At 38.1% G+C, this 21,528-nt stretch overlaps 2 protein-coding genes across 2 annotated transcripts; both read left to right on the top strand.

The window, feature by feature from the left end:
* The first annotated feature begins 2,489 nt into the window (after positions 1–2,489).
* LOC138874544 (uncharacterized) lies at positions 2,490–4,321 on the top strand. The gene is made up of 2 exons (XM_070153162.1): positions 2,490–2,580; positions 3,435–4,321. Exons 1-2 carry the CDS (start codon positions 2,490–2,492, stop codon positions 4,319–4,321), a joined length of 978 nt encoding a protein of 325 aa, XP_070009263.1.
* A 3,513-nt stretch (positions 4,322–7,834) lies between these two features.
* Positions 7,835–11,109, top strand: LOC138874542 (uncharacterized). Its single transcript, XM_070153155.1, has 3 exons — positions 7,835–7,959; positions 8,156–8,276; positions 10,525–11,109. The coding sequence occupies exons 1-3, from the start codon at positions 7,835–7,837 to the stop codon at positions 11,107–11,109; spliced, it is 831 nt and encodes a 276-aa protein (XP_070009256.1).
* Positions 11,110–21,528: the final 10,419 nt, after the last annotated feature.

Here is a 21,528-nt window from a genome sequence, read left to right as displayed (position 1 = left end):
TATTTTAGGAAGAGGCCGTGAAGGTTCATTAAACGGCCAAATCCAAAGTCTAGTCAATGGTTATGTATTTAGTGAGGGCCCCAGCGATGTGTGATTTATTTGGCGATGCTCGTCTCATTTTTATTTTTTTGGATAAACCTACAGTGACTACATTTCTTCTATTAAGTTTGTCTCTAAAATAAAAGAAAATTTCTCAATTAATTACATGCTGAAAAACATAACTTATTAGTTATTAGTTTACGGCTAATGTGAATGGAAAATTGCGATCGAGTTTGTACAAAGAAAAACTGCTTTCATTCTATATTCTATTATTCAATAATACTAGAACATGAGATAGATAATAATATCGAAACAACTTTAATTAATTTAAACTAATATTATTAGATGAAGAAGTTATACATATGCAACCCCATTACTCATTTATCAATCAACTACATTTTTATACAAAGAACGGAAATTTATATTCAAACACAAATCTAAATAGGAGGAATTCAACAGGAACAAAGCCTGATTAATATTTCATTTTTGCTTCAAGCCGAGAGCGTACAAATGTGTACCTGGAAATAGCAGTACAAGAGCAAAAGAAGGAGAAGTCAGCAGCAATAATAACACAGCAACAGCAGGTTCAGCAACACCGCAAACCAGTAACAACCCGTAGAATAACCCAGTAACAGATTGAAAAATCAGCAATACCAAAGTGCAATCGCAGTCAAAGCAGAAGAGAGACGGATACAAGATGCAGTAGTTTACTGATTTTGAATGACACTCGAGAAAAGACAAACGAAATTTATTCAAGTGAAAGTTCAAATTGTCTTTCTCTTTTCAAAACTCTACCACACTTCTTCAGATTTTCAGAATGTATTACTCTCAAAAATATCCTCCCCAAAAATCTCTCTAGAAAGTAATCCTCCTAATAATAATATCCCTTAAAATCCTTCCCATAATGTTCAACCTCTCCTTTAATGTGTCAAATGACCCTATATATATAGCAAGACAAGTCTTGAATCCCCAACCCGAAATTATTCCCCCAAGGCATGCTTTGTCCCCACTACTTAATGTTTTCTTTATTTTAAACCTTGTCCCCCATGCCTACATTAAATAAATACCACATCCCCAACCCATTATAATTTGTCCCTCATGCCTAACATAAACAAATACAATATTCCTCCCCATTACATTTTGTCTTGTCCCCCATTATGTTAAACAAGTATATCAAAAACACCACCCTATTATATTTTGTCTCACATGCCTACATAAACAATTATAATAATGTTTAATTACCAAACTACCCCTCCGACCTTATTGCAATTTACCATTCTACCCCTGAATGTACTGCAATTTACCAAACTACCCCCATCAGCTCTAAACAATCAATTAATCATAACTTAACCAAAATATAGTCAAGATGACCAATTTCTCAACAATCTTCAACAACAAATCACATGAACACGATGAACAACACAACTCCAAATTAATGGAAATAAATTAACCATATCGGGAACCAATCCTGGTTAACTTAGACCAAAAATGGATGAGCGAGGAAACAACAATATTAACAACACAATACATGATTCATCAACGAATCAAAAACCAAAACATAAACTCACATTAAATCACTGGATTTAACATGAACTTCAAACAAAGACGAACATGAACTAAATCTATTTTTAAACAACAAAACATGACGGATTAAATGACTCAAACAACATTAATAATTTCTGAAAAATACATATCACATGAAACAAATTGAAGAAATAATTAATTAAATTTCAATTTGAATCTAACAATCATTAAACTAACAAATATTTACCTAAACAATAATACAAACATGAAATAAACATGAAAAACAACAACTAATTAAATTTCCATTTGAAATCTGAAAATTAATTTGACAGAACACATGAACAAACTAAAAAAAATTAATTCAAACGATAGACGTGAACAAAACAAATATTTGCCGATTTTAGATTCGAGAATATCAAAACAAAATACGGACAAAATAAAACTCAAAATCTACTAACCGGATCGACACGAATATGTACGGACTGTTTCGACGACCCTCGACCAAACTCGAACAAACGACGACGAACATGAACCTATGAAGCAACTGAAGCAACAACAACAGTCGACGCGGCAGAAGCGATGCTCGAGCAGCAACAACATCCATGGACGACGACGAGGAAGGGTCAGCCATGGAGTCAACAGCGACGAGGTGCTGTGTCGACGAAACACGAAGAAGAAAGCATTGTTTGGACTGTTGTTCATTGGATGAAGAAGATGAAACAGAAACAACATACCAAACATGGCATCCATGGGGTTTCATAAACAAGAGCAGTGGCGAGAAGCAAGAGCAGTAGCGCGAGCTGAAGCTTGAAGCGGACGACGCAACAGCAGTTGGGTCCGTTCGAAGAAGGTCGATTTATAGGTAGCAGCTGCGACGAGAAAACAGCAGCAGCACGGAGGAGCTGGAGCAGTTGTTGGCTGCGTCAATGGTGGACGTTCGCGATGGTGAGGTCGAGGAAGAAGAAGGCAGAAGCAGCTGGTTGAGGGCAGCCATGGACGACGAGGGTGTGTCGACTGGTATGGCATGGATGGTGGTTGACGGAGGATGAAGGGGACGACGGTGAAGATGAAGCGACGGAGCAGCCATGGGAGGTCGTTTGGTGGTTCTTAGTTTTTTGGAGAAGATGGAGAGTGGGGGCGGGTAGTTTTCTTTAGGTTTTAGGGTTTGTTTTTTTTTTTTTATTTTTTGCAAGATAGAGGTGTTTGGACTTTGGACGGATGTTTTTTGTTAATGGGGCGGACCGGGTCGACCCGATTTGAAGTGGACCGGGTCGACCCGGGTTGAAGTGGACCGGGTCATGGGGAAGGTTGAACAATTGTTTGGGCCTAGGGTTGAAATTTAAAGAAGTGGCCCAATCCGTTTTTTCTTTGTATTTTTGTTCTCTTTTCTTCTTTTATTTTTCTAAAACTAAATTCTAAAAATACTTAAATTATTATTAAGAACTAAATTAAGTTATAAAAGCGCAAATTAACTCCCAATAACAATTAACGCACAATTAAGTAATAATTAAGCATAAAATTGTATATTTGGACATTAAATGCTAAAAATGTAAAAGATGCCATATTTTTGTAATTTTTATTTTTTGTAAACAAACTTAATTACTAACAAATTGTAGAATTAAATCCTACATACAAAATGCGACATATTTTTGTATTTTTATTAATTTAACAAATAAACATGCACAGACAAATACAAATAATTATCCAAAAATATCACAAAATCTCACAAAATTGCACACCAAGGAAAATCATTTTATTTTGAATTTTTTTTTAGGAGTAATTCTCATATAGGGCAAAAATCACGTGCTTACAAGTCCAAACAGTGATATTTGATATCCAATCCTATTGGGTCCAAATTTTCATACTACCAGCTAAAGTGATGAAATTGATAGAGGCTTACTGCAGAAGCTATATATGGTCAGGATCCAATACAATCACAAAGAGAGCATTGATAGCCTGGGACAGAATGTTCTTGCCTAAGTCTGTTGGAGGGTACAATTTATTGAATATCAGAATTTGGAATAAAGCAGCTATAACAAGTGTATACTGGGACTTAGCACAGAAGAAAGACAAGATGTGGATAAAGCAGATTCATACTTATTACATAAAGAGGCAAAGTATAGTGGAGATGAATATACCCCAACAAGCAAGTTGGATGGTGAGAAAGATTATGGAAGCAAGAGGAGTAATCCAGCAATTGCCCACAGTGCAATACAAAAGGACCACAACCAAGCAAATTTATTTGGGCATTCTGGGAAGCTACAACAAGGTGGCATGGAGAACCTTGATGTTTCACAATGAAGCTAGGCCCAAGGCTATATTCACTATGTGGATGAAATGCCATGGGAGGCTAATGACAACAGATAGGCTTGCTAACTGGGGAATCCAAGCAAACACAAGTTGTTGCTTGTGTAATGAAATAGTTGAGTCACATGCACATTTGTTTGGTGAATGCAAATTCACTAACATAGTATGGGGAAGGCTTATGCAATGGATTCAAATCAGTGTGAGTCCATCACTGTCATACACACAGAAGATGGCATGGATAATAAAGCAAGCCAAAGGGAGATCATGCAAAACAAAAATTGTGAAAATGGTATACTCTGAGCATATACATGGGATATGGATGGAGAGAAACAACAGAATTTTTGGAGAGACAATGAAGACTGCAGAACAAGTGGCAAGGGAAATAACATGTTTTTGCAACATAAAAGCTAAAGGAGGAATGAGGGAGAAGATGCAGCAACTTATGTATTGAAAACAATGTACTAACTAGCCAGACATTTAATTAATGTCTTATGTACTGCTTATAAGGTAGGATAGAATAGAAACTTGTATAGACTAAGTGAGCCGAGAATGGTTCTACTGCTTTGTAATGTTCTCTTTGGTGATTAATGGAAAACATAATTACCAAAAAAAAAAAAAAATACATTTACTTTTTAATTTGTGATTATTGCGTTTTTTGGAGATGATAGCAGCAGGATTAGAAGTAACCTATCCCTTAAGCTTAATTCTGGCATTGTATGTTGTTGAAAGAGGAATAATGATAGCATTCTATGCAATGCCTATGTTTTTAATTAGGTGGCTTAATAGAAACGCGAGGAAAGAGTTAATGGTACAAACTAAGACACATTTCCGTAAATAAATATTTTCGCACTCTTCTGCGGATAGGCATGAATACCTATAACACATTAGTACTGAATGTTTTCAAAGAACTTCCTCTTTACTTACCTTCTAACTGAGCTCTAATAGATTTATAATTACATCGTAATGTCTCATGTAGGAATTCGGACTATGAAGACAACAAAATGAATATTTCGAACTATGGCTTTAGAGGACACAAACTTCTAGAGAAAAAGTGATGCAGATGCAATTTGCGGCCCTAGCTAGTGCTTGCCTAACTTAACAAGGGTAATAAAGTGGGAGCAGTGTTCTTAAAGGCAAATGATATAAAGGCTCCAAGGATATGCAGGGCTTTAAGTGTGAAGTAGAATTAAAGCGTGATTTCAGTAGAGTCTGACCTCAATTCGGGTACAACATGGCAGTGCACTAGTAAATTGTCCACGTCTTCTCCCGATCATCTGCACATGAAGCACTATTTTTTTACTTTATAATTACTAATGTCAACAACAACAACAACCTAGTAAAATCTTACAAGTGTGGTCTGGGAGGGTAAAATGTACGCAGACCTTACCCCTACTCCGGAGGAGTAGAGAGCTTGTTTCTGAGATATCCTTAGCTCAAGAAGACGAAAATAGACAATAGAATACCTTCATCAAAAAAATAGACAATAGAATATGTCACAACAACAAAAATCAGAAAAAATAATATAAGCATCCTAGGAAACAAAATAGATGGAAAAGCAATAACAACAACGAGTAAATCACGTTAACTGTACTGTTTTACGAGTAAACAGTTTAATGCCCACCGTGGGACATAGACAGTTGTGATATTACTTTGCTCCATTCATATTTTACTAACGTACTTTGAAGTTTTTATTTAGTAAAGAAAAAATCAGATATGGTACCTAATGATGTCAACAACTCAATCAATGTTGGAACAAACAACGAGCATGAGGATAATTTCCGTGGTGGAGATCAATTGAATGATTTGACTAGTGAAGCCCACATCAATGGAAATGAGGCAACTCCAGTCTGGAAAGACCGAAATAATCGGCGTACGAGGAGTCCTACCCCTGATGATATGAATGATGAACCCGTTGTCGAGACGGTAAAAGTTTTGAGAGCACAACAAAGGAAAATCATGAATCATCTCTCAAGACAGGACCAGATATTGATTGAGCTCCAGCAAGCACTATCGGTTACCTTAAATAATTTTAATGGAGGAGTTTGATCCCCTCCCAGCGTACCTACAAATCACATAATGTAAAGAACCGGTAACATCACTTCAAGGGAGGAGTTCAGATCTAATGATAATCAAGCAGGTGGTGCAGGAAGCAGACCCGGGAATGAAAACAACATAGATAATCCTTTTAAAACTAAACTCATGAGGTTCATGAAGGAAATGAATGGCCAGATGGATCAAAATGCTAAAGAATTCCACGCTCGGATGGATTTTATCCTTGGGGAACATCCGGTATTGAAGGACCTAGACTCAAAAAAGTATACTTAATTGCCATTGAAACCAAGTGCGACCCCGGAGTTGATTCCGAAAAGGTTTAAGATGCCGGATATTTCAAAATACGATGGAACTTCGGATTCACAAGAGCACATCACAACTTACACTATGGGTGTAAAGGGAATTGATTTGGCTCTGTTTGAGATCAAATCAGTTTTGCTAAAGAAATTTAGAAAACCCTAACATAGAGAGATTTAACTTGGTATTCGTTCTTACCTGAACATTCAATTGATATGCTTGTAGAATCTTTCATCAAAGCGTATGTTGGGGCAAGAAAAGTCCAAGCTAGGAAGGCAGTTATATTTAGAATCGCTTAAGGAGAATCTGAGTTGTTGTGAGAGTTGTGATCCGTTGCCAAAAGGAGAGAATACAGCTGCCGACAATACCAGATGAATGGCAGCTTAAGCGTTCACTAAAGATCTCAACCCCTTAAGCTCCGATGCCTCAAGGAAGTTGAAAGAAAGTCTATTAGAATTTCAGGCAACCATATGGATTGATGTCTATAATCGATATGAATAAAAAAAATAGAATTGAGGATGATTAGTTGGGTTATTTGGTGTCATCCAAGGGTCGTAATCAAGATCAATATCAAGAAAAGTTCAAAAATGATCTTGATGCAGATAGGAGATCATACAGGAATCGTTTTCAACCTTATTAATCAAATGAAATATCTGATGGGTGTAGAGTTAAAGGTTTTCAGTCGTCAGAAAGATTCAGACCGGATAGAAGGTTAGATAGTGGACGGAGTATTAGAAATTTGTAGGATAAAGAACCACCGGATCTCAAGATTCAGGATATCCCCGACTATAGGATTACAATTTTAATATAAGCAAGGTTCCCAAAACCAATTTGATCAGACCCAGTCTAAGGGATCCTAATTTATGGTGTGAGTTCCAAGGTACACATGGTCATAGGACTGGGGACTGGCGACACTTACGTGAAGAAGTAGAAATGTTGTTAACTAATGGTCATCTTAGGGAATTTTTAAGTAACCAGGCTAAGAATAACTACGGTAGGAATCAAGATGCGAAGGAATTAAAAAAAAACAACCACAGGGTCTCCCTGCCTAATAATAAAAATGATTTTTGGTGGGGTTCAAGTAAATGGGGCGACATTTTCTGCAGTGGAAAAGATGAAGATATCAGTCACTCATGGCAAGAGAATCCTAGAAGCATTAGAAGATGATGAAATCACCTTTATGGAGAAAGATGTTGACCTTTTTTACCGCTCAATGATGCTATGGTAATATCTTTAAATGTTTTAGATTTTAAAATCAAGCGTGTGTTGGTTGATCCAATTAGTTCAACCAATATCATCCAATTAGGGTCTTGGAACAAGCAAAGCTAACCAAAAATACACATAGTTCTGGTGATAAATCTTTTGGCGAAGTTCAACTTAACAAGCGTAGCGACCCGATGAGAGATCGTGTTTCCTACATATGCCGAAGGGGTGGCGAAATCCACTTTGTTCAGATTTGTGGATGGCGATATGGGCTACAATATGATTCTTGGTAGGACATGGATCCATGAAATGAAGGATGTTCTATAAACTTACCATTAATTATTGAAGTTCCCTACATTGGATGGGATTAAGAAGATTAGAGGTGACCAACCTTCTGCAAGGAAAATGAATGATGTCACCTTATCTAGAAGTAAGGAAGAAGGAATCAACAAATAGCAACTATAGGAATCAGTTTCAACTTCCTTTCCGATCCCGGTTGAAGATGATGGAGAGAAAGAGACATAAGATATTTATCAGGTACCCAGATCATTCCAGGCACCAGAAGAAAATCATGCAACGAAATCAATCGCAGAAGAGCTTGGACAAATTGCTCTATTCATGGAATTCCTGGAGATGAAGGTTTACTTGGGAACATGGTTGAGCTCCGACCTCAGGTTTAAAGTTATTGAATTTTTTAAAACTAACATTGATTATTTTGCATGATCTTATTCAGATATGATAGACATTCCACTGGAAGTGGTTGTCCACAAGTTAATTTTGACCTTATTTTCCCTCCGATAAAGCAGAAGAAGCGGTTGATAGCTGAGGTCAGAAACATGTTTGTAAAAGAAGAGGTAACCAGGTTGCTAAATATAGGTTCAATACGTGAAGTAAGTTATCCTGGTTGGTTAGCTAGTGCAGGAGTTGTACCCAAAAAGAATAATAAATTTAGAATGTGTATAGACCATAAGGATTTAAATAATCTTTCCCTAAGGATTCTTTTTCATTGCCAAACATCAACCAACTGATCGATGGCTGTGCATAGGCTGTTGAGTTTCCTTGATGTATACTTTGGGTATAATCAAATTAGGATGTACCCGGAGAATCAAGAAAAAACCGTATTTATTACAAATTTTGGGATGTATTGTTATAATGTGATGCCTTTTGGGCTTAAAAATGATGGAGCCACTTAGCAAAGTCGAATTGGTAAAACATTAAAGTCTATATTGATAACATGTTGGTTAAGTCACTCAGTGTAGGAGATCATTTGAATTATGTTCAAGAAACATATGACATCTTGAGGAAGTACAACATGAAGTACAGTCCGAAGAATTGCGCTTGTGGAGTTGGGTCCGGGAAATTTCTTGGCTTTTTGGTTTCTCAAAGAGGAATTAAAGTAAATCCTGACAAGATTAAGGCCATAGAAGATACCCTGACCAACTGAAGAGTGTAAAGGAGGTGCAAAGATTGGCCGGCAGGTTGGCGGCCCTTAGCAGATTCATATCAAGTTCATCAGAGAAATTTCACAGTTTCTTTTCAATATTAAAGAAGAAGAATGAATTCTTGTGGACTCTGGAGTGCCAACAAGTGTTGAAAGACTTGAAAAGGTATTTATCCAGTCCTCCATTAATGTCTAAACCGAAGGGGAAAATAATTATATTTAGCGGTATCAGAAGTTTCTATGAGTGCAGTTCTAGTCTGAGAGGAAGAAGGTATGCAATTCCCTATATATTACATTAGTAAAATACCGTTAGATATGGAAACACGTTATACACACCTGGAAAAGTTGGTTCTAGCTCTCGTAGTCGCCTCTCGAAATCTTAGACCCTACTTTCAATGTCACCCAATAGCCGTTGTAACGACTTTACCCAGAGGAACGTCCTTCATAAACTTGAATTATTGGGTCGATTGGCTAAATGGACAGTTAAAATTAGTGAATTTGATATTGAATATAAACCTCGGACTGCGATTAAGTCACAAGTTTTGGCTAACTTTATGGCTGATTTTAGTACGGGGATGATGCCTTTAACTGCAAATAAAAAATGATTATGGTATCGGGAACTGCTTTTGGTGTATGGATTTTATTTATAGATGGAATATCTAACGTAAAAGGTTCCGGTCTTGGGATAGTATTACTCACTCCTTCAGGAAAAATCCTGAGACAATCCATTCAAACTGTTTCCTTGACTAGCAATAAAGTCGAGTATGAGGCTATGGTTGTAGGACTTGAATTAGCTCAGGGACTCATCTCCGAGGTGATTGAAATAAAGTGTGATTCCCAACTGGTGATAAATTAGATATATGGGATCTTTGGTGCCAAAGAAGATCGCATGCAGCAGTACTTGAACAAAGTTCAAATTTTACTTTCCCGATTTAGGGAGTGGTCAACGATCCATATTCTAAGATAATAGAATGTGGAGTTGATGCACTGGCCAACTTAGGTTCATCCATGAAAATGAAATGAGTTGATTTCGGTGTAGTTGTTCATCAGTTGTATTCAGTCCTAGACATGGATGACTACTGCGAAGTTAACTCAAACAACCTAATCTAGGATTGGATAAACATGTTTATAGAATATTTAAGGCATGGAAAATTTCCTGATGATTCTAAAGCCTCCTAAGCAATATGAACAAAAGCTGCCCGGTATTGTTTTTTGATGGACAATTATACTGACGATATTTTCTGGGTTGGTTGGCTCGGTGTTTAGGACCATCGAAAGTTGATTATGTGATGAGGGAAGTTAATGAAGAAGCTTGTGTAAATCACTCCGGTGCGATTTCGTTGGTGCTCAAGTTAATGAGAGCGGTTACTATTGGCTCCGAATGGAGCAAGATGCAAAGGTGTTGGTACAAAAATGTGATCAGTGCCAACGTCATGCTTAACTGGTACATCAGCCGGTAGAACTTTTATATTCAGTGGGGTCACCTTTTCCATTCATAAAATGAGGGATGAATATAGTTAGTCCTACCTCAAGGTCCCAGGTAGGTAAAATTTCTTTTAGTTTTGATTGATTATTTCACTAAATGGGTTGAAGCATGTGCTCTCATGAAGGTTGGATAACTAAAAGTGATTGATTTTATTTGGGATCATATCATCGTCCAGTTTGGAGTACCAAAAGAAATTGCTTGTGACAATGGGCCACAATTTATAGGTTTCAAGATTACAAAATTCCTAGAGGGATTGAAGGTTAAAAGGATCACGTCTTCCTCATACCATCCAACTGCTAACGGTCAAGAGGTGTCAACTAACAAGGTGATAATTCAAGACCTCAAAAAGAAATTAGAGGATGCTAAAGGCAGGTGTCCTGAAGAGCTACTGACAGTATTGTGGGCGTACCGAACAACGACAAAGTCGAGCACAGTAAAAATACCTTTTCCCCTTGTGTACGGTGCAAAAGATTTGATTTCAGTGGAGATAGGTGAACCGACCATGAGGTATTACCGGGTAAACGAGCAGGAGAATGATGAAGCAATGTTGATTAAGTTGGACTTACTTGAGGAGCATCAAAACTTGGCTTATGTAAGGATGATGGCGCAAAAACAAAGGATAGAAAGATACTACAATTATAGAAAACATCTCTGTTATTTCAAAGTCGGAGATTTGGTCTTACGGAAGATAACTCATAATACATGGGAAGTCAATGCCGGAAAGTTGAGGCCTATCTGGGAAAAACCTGACCGAATTTAAGCTATAATTGATAAAGGTTCATATCAACTGAAAAATCAAGATGAAGTAAAATTACCAAGCAACTAGAACGTGACTCACCTCAAAAGGTACTATTATTGAATATTCTTGATGGAACTGAAAGTATGCGCTGCACTCTTTTTTTCTTCATCCAGTTTTTGCCCCAAATAGATTTCTTAGAAGGTTTTTAATTAGACAACAACATAAAGCTTGCTCCAAAGAAGGATAGTCAATAGCAACAAGAACTCCAGTGCTCGAATACTTTGCATCCAAAAACGGGAGGAGAGGGAGAGAACTATCGTATTCAAAGCACTAAAATTGTAAATGAAATCGGAGACTGCTGGAAGCGAAAACTATATATTGAACATAAAAGTTCAGTTGAAATGAAAGACCTCGAGTCAGGACCGAGGACTGTATGACCAGCTCTATAAAAATAAGTAGTACAAATTTGCCGCATGTATTGGTAGTTTTTTTTTTACATAAGTGAATGTATAAACTTTTGGCTTATGTAAATGTAACTTTGAAATAGAAGGAATAAAATAAAAGTCTTTTTGTATTAAAATCTTATTTATTTTCCAAATGATATGGTTTTTCCTTTCGCTAAAATGTTACCTAAACTTCAAATGCAAGTGCTGGAATGAACATGAGTCGTCCTATTCAAGAGCACTGTATACATAAGGGCCCTCTTATGAAACCCTCATAATTAAAAGGTAAAAATCAAAATTATAAATGTAATAGCCTAGCCTGCTAGTGATATTGTCCGCTTTGGGCCTAGGCCCTCACGGGTTTCAAACGCCTCACTAGGGCCTAAGGACTGTTAACTTATATACCCAATATCTATCTTGTGTTTTGACAATGTGGGACTCTGTCTAAAGTCTGGCGTGTTACATACACCCCTTCTTATGGACTCTGTTGCATCTTGCGGAGATGAAGATTGTTCAGCACCTTCATCCGTATCTTCTTCATTATCTTCAACTTCTTCCTCAGTTTCCGAGGACTCTAAGCAAGTGCTCGAGAAGCTTGAAGCAGTGGGCCGGACATGAATATTCTCGAAGGCAGTTGTCTCCAAGGCAAGGGCTTCAACAATGCAGACATCTATATTTGAAATGCCTTCTTTAGCATCCTCCAAAGTTTTTCTCCTTATGTGATAAACTGCATGAGTTTTCTCAAGCAAGAAATAATCTTCTTGATCTCAAAGTTTGGCTTGGAGCCTTTGGATTTTCGATTGCAACCACTCATTATCAACCTTCAAGATGTCATAGGTCATGGAAAGGTCAGTATTGGTCATCGCATGTTTGCGATTTTGCTCCATCACTCTTTTGAGCCTTTCTTCCATTCTTGTGCTCTTCTCCTCAGCCGCAGTAGCTTCCTCGATTTTCAACCTAATTTTTCTTCCAGGATGTTGATTATTTCCATGGAAGCAGACTCGCGTTCGACTGCCAAAGTCACGACATCCTGCAGCTCTTCCTACATGATCTTCAATTTAGCTAGTTCAGCATGCAACTAAGTGACCCCTCGGCTATGGGCTATCTTTTCTTGCTCAGTCTGATCCAATCGAGCTTCAAGTTTGCCTATGTGAGCAAGCTTTGCCTCTAGAGCCGGGAGGCGCTTGGCAAGTTGATCCCGCTCAACTTGATCCCGTTCAACACCAAGTTGATCCTGCTCAGCGTTAAGTGCTTATTTATCCAGGATCATCTTTTGTAAGCCTTCGGAGGCAATGAGGTTAGTCTGTAAAGACAAAATTTGAAGTTATCAAAGGTCGTGTTTAACAAGTATAAAGGAGGAGCTAAAAATGAAAGGATACTTGAACGACGAGATGCATGTTGTTATTGATCAGACTTTCAGTAGAAAGAGCATCCATTTTCCTCCAGTCTTTATCCAAAGCCAAAGGCTTCAAGTAGTTGTCGATCTCCACCGGCTTGGAAAGCAAATGACATTCATCCGAAATCGAAAAGGTAACACTATGTTTGTCATTAGGGTTCCAAGTAGATGCCGGGAAGGAATTTTCTATGTTCACTTGATTGGATGATCGGGGGGAAACACACATCTTCCTCTTGTTCGGTTGGGACTGGTGGCGAGGCAAGATCTGGTGATGTAACAGAAGTTGAAGGAGCATCTGAAGAAAAACCCTTCTAACCGGAGGCGACAACTGGAGCCCGGAAGCGGGATCCCACATTTTCAACTAATTCAAACTCTTGAAAGATTCCTTCTACATCCTCCGGCTGAGTTGAGGAAGTTCTTCTTTTTCTTCTTCTCCGAAGAAACCGTTTCATCATCATCCTCAGTTTTATCTTAATCAAGGACCACTGTGGTCAGTCTTTTCAGGATCTCTTCTGTAACATAGGGTTTCTCCTTTGCCTCAGATTTAGAGGTATGCTTTCTTTTCGGTTTTTTCCTTGGCTGGGGACTCTAGGAAGATGTGCCTTCGATGCAGTCACGAGCCGTATTCCGGTCAAGGGCTTCTTAAATCCATTATTGTGCCACTTTTGGGTCATGTAAAACCACAACGGTAGGACAAACAAAAGATCTCTTTGGAAGACCTACATATTGTTGTAAGAAGTCAAAAATTATCTCTTGTATAGTGATAAAAGTTAAAAAAGGAAAGGGGAAGCTTTTTCTCACCATAGTTCTTGCCTTTCCAGTTGAACCTGACTGAAATTTCCTTCCACATATGGGAATCTAGTGTGAAAGTATCTAGAATTTTCTGAACCCATTGAGTTAGGTTCTCAACTGCAGGAGGAACCCAACTGGTGGCTGAAATAAAAAGAAAAAATGTTTAGTAAAGAGGGGAAATTCCTTTAAAACAGTAAAATAATGATATTAAGAAAGCTTACGGGTGTAGTTCCAAGATTCGGGAATAGGAGATATTGACGCCGGTAAAATGTCCCCAAGAGCAACAAAAGCAAACCTCTCCATCCAACCACGATCGTTGTCGTCATCAACACTAGTAACGATGGCATGGTAATCACGTTTGCTGAGTTTGATCACGCCTCCACGGTTTAGGGGCATAGAGATTGATCATATGAGCAAGAGTTAGGTTTTCCTGAGTTCGGGAACAGAGGAATCGAAGGCAAGCCACAGTGTGCCATATTGTCGGTCCTACTTGAGCTAAACAAACTCGGTAGTTCCGACAAAAGTCCAAGATGATTAAGTCTATTTTCTTGCCAAGTCTTAAAGTAAAAGGGTAAGTGTAAAAGTAAATGTACCCTGGTCTGCTGAATGTAATACTCTCCACTTCATTGGGGGCTAAAACCATAATGTTATTCCAGTCACATTCCTCTTTTACAAAAGGAATACTGGATGGGTGAATAGAATAGGGATATTCACCAACACCTCTATTTCTGTCATTATCAGGTTCAGGAGGTTTCTTTTGAACATGGAGATCCTTTTAGCAATACAACTAAGAAGGGATGATCTTGTTAGTAGAGGGAGGTCCGACACCAGGTTTTTTAGATTGTTCTTCTTGGATGGGCCGCCGCCGATAAGGGTATTCAAAACCGAACCGAAGCTTAATGGCTTATTGGTATCGGGTTAACGGTTTAACAGACGATGAACGGATTGAATTTTTTTATTAACGGCTTATCAGTTTGGGGGTGTCACGCCCCAAACTAGGGGAGGCACGACTGGCACTCAATACTGAATTCGATTGAGTTAGCCACTAAACATACTAGATAACTAAACTGGGGGCCCAACAGATCGGGCAGCACAACATCTAAATTACTAAGCCTGGACCATTAAGGTCATGACCTGAATAATAATAAGCCATATCAACAAAGGTAGACGAGCCAAAATAATAAAGTACTAGCTGGCCGACGAGGCCACGATTGGAGACATACATGCCTACACTCATATATATATATACATGCCAAGTCTATGGGCTGGAGACTGAAAACTGCAAAAAGAAACTCAGAATACGGTGTCCACAATAGCCTCTAAGAGTGTCATAAGCACTGTCGGGACAAGGACCCGACTATACCCAAACTGTACAACAAAAGTAACCATCCTATGAAAGCTCCAGGTAGAGGTGAAGCTTACCAACTCACAACTGAACCCCGAAATCCTAGCGGAGGGGTCGATCAGAGTCTCTACCTAGACCTGCACGCATGAAGCAAAAATGCAGTGTCCCTAGACAATGGGACATCAGTACGAATAAAAACGTATTAGTATGTAAGGTAGAAAGTAGAATCATACGTAGCTGATGTAAAAAAAAGTAATAAAGATACCACCTGATACTGAAACTCTGATAGCCTCCATGGTCAACATCCAACCTCATAGTAATCAAATATGCATGGTATGCTTGTGTAATCGCATGTCATGAATACATACATACATACATATATATATATATATATATATATGCAAATGCATGACATACCCAACCAAATGCTAGAAATGGCGGTCACTCCCGGTAGCTAACCGGTATCATATTGCCAACTTGTGGCCATATGTACAATATATATAGTTTTTCGGGCAAATAGGCCTCTTACCTCCGATTATAGCTCGAAGTCCATGCATAATATTCCATGTATGATATGAACTTTGAATGCACATAATAGGCCATAACAAGAACTTAAACAATCTTGGCTCATTGGTACTCTTATTCTCATAATCTCATAATCACCTTCGTATCGCATACAATTGTCTCGTGGAACCTTATATGTTTTTTTTGAGTAAGCTTGAAAACTTAACTCGACTTTTAGAAAGATAACTTAACTCTGAAGATGTTCATAAAAAGTTTAAGATGCTTCACTTAGTCCTTATACCTGATTTCTTGATATTTAGTAAAAGAAAGTATTTCAAAAATCAAGTATTTTAGAAGTTTAAACATAAAAATTATATTTGAAATTTTTGAAAATCGACGTGTCACTTTAGAGATTTTAAAATACACTTTAACAAGGAAGAAGGACTGATCGCAAATACTAAATGCCTTTGTTTTTTTAGTCACACAATCCAAAGACGAATACGAATTCATATATATAGACATATAGTTAAGAAAGCCAACAAAATGACATATATAAATGTCGAATACCCTATTTAACTAAATGAGTGGAATATCAACCTAATAACATCATGAAAATACTTCAGCTATGATCCCAATGCCTTTCACAGAAGGTCTTTCTAGCAATAGAATAGTAAAATATCAGATTTGATGTCTTAGGGATTTCCCAAAATTCGTGCTAAAAGGAAGAACGGAGCTTAGCCTTAACATACCTTTCCAACGAACGTCTGAATGCCTGTAGTTCCTTCACGAAAGTTGTTCCTTACGTCCTAAGCTTCGCAAACACTATATATATTAGCTTATACGCACTTATAAACAGTTCATAATTGAATTTAAATTGGCAGATTTGCCAAATGACCCTAACTTGACGAAACGTCCGTAGAACTTTGTAAAAACGATCATAAAAGAGTCCCAAGATGATTACCTTGGCAAACCAAGTATAAAACCTGAAAAACCATCAAGAACAACAAATTCGTATCTTCCAAGAATAGCTCCAAACACAGCTAATAGAAGGGGGAAACGATTGCAAAGTGTAGCGATTGCGTTTCTAGGCACGGGGGCAAACTTTAACTATAGAAATCGTTAAAAACACACCTTAATCACTCAAGAACACCATGGAACCTTCTCTTCAGCTTGCTCACTGTTATGGGACTAAAATGAAATGTTTTGATGTCTTAAAAGTTGAATTTGCCGACTTATACCACTTGTTTGACCCGACCCGGTTCGCGACCCGGTTTCAGCCCGGACAGTCCGCGGTAAAACAGTCCTAACTTTTTACTCCGATGTCGGTTTGATATGATATTTTTTTGGTTGCGAACTAGACTCGTAGACCTTCGATTTGGTAGGTTGTGGGTCCCATAAATATTTATATATTGGGATAAATGGTCTGATACATTTGACCCAAAGTTTAGAAAAATTATTAGAGAAATTTATGATAACTTTAGTCGACCTTTATTTCGCAACTTGCTTGACTCCAAAACTTAACATGTGACTAGTGTGATATTATAATATCTCATAACACATTATTATTAGCATATTAGACACTCTTAGTCTTATCCCAGAGGTGCAAGTTAACTTAAACCTTCCGAACGCGCGGGGTGCTACCCAAGCCATTTCTTTAACCACGAACCTTTGTTTAAGGGATTCCTTTGACCTAAAGCTTTAGTTTAGTTCCTTGATATTACCATATATTTTCAGTCTTATTCTCCCAATGTGCTATACCCAATCATATATACCTAATATAACCACGCCACGTTACGTATATTACGTAAGAGAAGAGAGAAAAAAAAAGACATATGGGGTCTCACAGGGGACGAATTATTCAATTTTCTTAACGGATAATCCGTTAACCCATTAAGATATATATATATATATATATATATATATATATATATATATATATATATATATATATATTAAATATCAAAAACGCTTCTACTTCCAGTACTCTATCTCTAACCCTAGCCTAGGGACCGTAACAATAGATGTTCATGCGATCTAGTTATCAATGATAGAGTTCCCCACTTGGATTAAAGCCAAAAAGACATAGTCTTAGCTTATTCTGACTCGGTCATCCTGTCATATCTTTGACACTCAGCTCATCTTCTCATAAGCTCATGTTATACTAAGCTTAGCACCTCTCATGACAGTTGACAGATGTACATTTTAACCTTAGAACAGTCGTGTCACCTTGCTTGAACTATTCAAACATTCTCTGTAACACACTTATTCCACTAAATAGAAGGAAACTTTTAGTAATTAGTACTTCATAAGAAGTCATACACTATCAGACCTCCTTAAAGGATATAATTGTACCTATCTGTATCCTTGTCCAACGTCTTACAGTAACCTTATCATGGTTGCCACTCTCTATGCAATGTGTTCTGCTTTTTTCACTCCACAACTCATGACACACTACATGGCGTTAATAGACATGTATGTCCGGACTCAATGTGTAATTTCTTATTCTGAATTTGTATGCTAGGCTATCAGCAAACAATCAATGCATACAAGATTGAATTAGGCCGATAAACCGCCCGATAAGAGCTAAACCGATACCAATCCGCCCGATATTTTATCGGGTGGCTAGCGGATTAATACATTTAAAAGCCGATAACAGATAAGCCAAACCGTTAAGAGTAAATAACCGTCCAATCCGCCCGATAAGCAGCCTAGCCGTCGATGCAAGTTCATGTGTAATCGAAAGATGAAATAGCCGAAACATGGTGATGTAAAGTACGAATTTGTAAGTTTTTACTGAGAAAATGGGAATTGCAGAAAAGCTTTAGGAAGACTTAGAGAAGAAAGTTTGTAAAAGTTAAAGATGAAAGTGGTGAAAAGGGAGAAGTTTATAGGCGGCACAATGCAAGGCCATCATTACCTAGGTAACTGGTGAAAATACTTGTTGAATTGAAGGTTAACACGTGTGCGGCTCGTTAAATGCAAAGAGATGTACGTTCTTTCAAGTGTCAGAAATCGTTCAAAAACTTTCCTGCCAAGAAAAAAAGTCTTATTTACTTCCCGGTCACATCAAGTTGAGTCACCGAAAAGTAGGGGGACTATCTGTAAAAGATAAAATTTAAAAATGACATGTGGATGTTCATTAAGTGAACACGTGGTGTAGACACCGGATTTTTGACCCTCCCCGAGAATTTTCACATTTTTAGCGTGAATATGTGAAATTAGGTCTAATATGCCTATTTTAACTATTTTTACTTAATTTCGTTGCAAAAAGAAAAATTACAAAAAATATTTATACAAATTTTAGTTTATGTATTTCTCATAAACTTGAAAAATACAAAAATTGCACTTTATTTTTGTACTTTATATAATTTCGAAAATTACAAAAAAATAATAATTCTATTAAGGTTTTGTAGTCATTTTAATTTTTGAAAAATACAAAAATATTACTTTATATTTTATCCTTATTTAAAAACGAAAATTACAAAAAAAATAGTTTTATTAATGCTTTGTAGCTATTTTAAATCTTGAAAAATATATTAAAAAATATATAGTTTTGTTTAAATATTAGTCTTATTTTTGTAGTTATTTTGCTTACATAGGATTAGTCGAACAACGTTGTGTTCTTAATCGGGTCCGGGCAAAAGAATAATATTCGGGTTCAAATTACCCGCTTTTAGGCCTAATTTCGGACCTAGTCCATAATAATCCGAGTCCACCACACATGAAGGGACACACGTGGGGAACACGGACGTAATCCCATACACGGGGAACCCCACCACGCGTGGGGAACATAAGCCTCGAACCCCACCACGCGTGGGGCTCATTTTTCTGGGCAAACCCATTACAAAACACGGACAAAACATTTTGAAGAGAGGGGAACTTTTGAAAGAAAAAGACGGGACTTTGGAGATTTTGAAAAAAAACCTGAGGCACTGTACATCTTCTTCTTCCAAAAGAAGAAGAAGAAACAGAAACCCTACGGACCAAAACGAGCAACCCCCCCAACGCCTCGACACCGTCCAAACACCACCCAACCAATTCCCCCACTGCCCAAAACCATAACCAACACCCCAAAACCACCATAACTGGCCGGAAAACGAACCAGAAAACCCCATCGTCGACCTTACCACCAAACACCATGACCATCGCCTCCTTCCTCCATTAAATTCGGCGAGCCCTGCTGCTTCGTCACAACCCCCCGCCGCTACCAGCTCCCTCCACCTCCGTCAACTGTTCGAACGACCATAACCACCGGAGCCCCGTCGACCTTCCACATCTGCTTCTTCCTCAAGCCAAACGACCATTGTCCACGTCGCCCAAACCACCAGCTGCGTCATCACTGCCACCAACCACCATGGCAGCCTCACCACCTTGACCGAACGACCCTTCATCCCTCGTCGATCAGCAGCTATCGCTGCTGCATCGTCCAGCCAGTAGTCCACGCCTTCACGTCCAAACAAATGCCAGAAGAACCCTAAACCACCACGTTCTTCTCCTTCAAACAAAACCCTAAACCAGTCGCCACCCCCACGTCCAAACGATCGTCTGTAACGTCCAACCATGAATCACCCTCCCTCCTTGCCACGACTGACCGAAAAAAAACACGCACACGCCAGCTGAAACTTAACCGAAAACATTCGAAAAGTAGCCCAGAAGTTCTGTCCGGGGTGAGGTCGTTGAGGTCGTCTTTGGTTCGTCGAGGTCCGGTACGTCGAGGTTGTTGTCCGAGGTTTCGTCGCAGGTCCAACGCATCGGACGATAATATCAAGTAGGTTATCTCTGTCCGTGTCCTTCATATTTGTGGTTTAGTAACATGTACATGTGTTTGTTGAAATACAATCCTAGTTCATGCGAATAGTATGCAAATGAGCGAGACATATTCATATGATGTTTGTAAATCACTATTTCTTGTTAATTAACTCCGTATGATATTGAAATTTGGTCGTGAATGCATTTCCTTTGTTCCGTCATGTTAAGTAGTTATTCGGCATTTTATTTCTTCATGCTCAGATTATTGTTATCTAAATGTTTGTCTTAATAGTTGTTTGTACATGCAGTAGTAATGTTAAAATCATAGTAGTAATTTAATCCCGCGGGAAAATACTCGTTTCATCAAATAAGTTTAATCGACAACCCATGACCTCGCGAAGTAGCAAAGAAATGTAGTCATTTTAGCCTTGTCCTTTTCTAAAGAAAAAAGAGAATAAATAAAAAAAAACGAGACTAGCTTCGCCAAAATAAATGTACAGATTGCGGAGCCCTCCCACAATATATGTATTAAATACTTAGATTCCGGGTCGGGCCGTTTAGCGAATTTCACGGCCCTACCCAAAATAACAATACGCTAGTTGCGTTAGGCACGCTTTTAATAATTTATCTTCCTAAACTCGGGTGCACATTTATGTGACTCAAATCCCAATCCCAACAGAGTTGAAATGTAGCTCTAACCACGGGTACATTGATTGTAACGTGGTTCGAGGTTGTTTCCACGATGTTACAATTCTTGATAAAAATAACAGTAAATGATAAAAGCGGTTGAAAGTTAAATTTTGCACATAAGTTTACATTTGTATAAAATCAGATAATCAAGCCGAATATAATAGTTGAGCGACCGTGCTTGAACCACGGAACTCGGGAATGCCTAACACCTTCTCCCGGGTTAACAGAATTCCTTATTCAGATTTCTGGTACGCAGACTGTAATATAGTCATTCTTTTCCTCGATTCGGGATTAAAATTGGTGACTTGGGACACCCTAAATCTCCCAAGTGGCGACTCTGAAATAAATAAACAAATCCCGTTTCGATTGTCCTTTAATTGGAAAAAACTCCCCTGCGCCCCCGCGGGTGCGTAAAAAGGAGGTGTGACACGTGGTAATAAAGACATGTAAGAGATGCGTGAGCAAATAGCTGATACTGGATACAAGCATGCGACTAGTATTGTATGAGCTCCGAAGATACC

Source organism: Nicotiana sylvestris, chromosome 1 (genome assembly GCF_000393655.2).
Source record: "Nicotiana sylvestris chromosome 1, ASM39365v2, whole genome shotgun sequence".
Lineage (NCBI taxonomy): Eukaryota > Viridiplantae > Streptophyta > Magnoliopsida > Solanales > Solanaceae > Nicotiana > Nicotiana sylvestris.
Note: the sequence above shows the minus strand (reverse complement) of the source record. Positions and strands in the feature narration are given on the sequence as shown.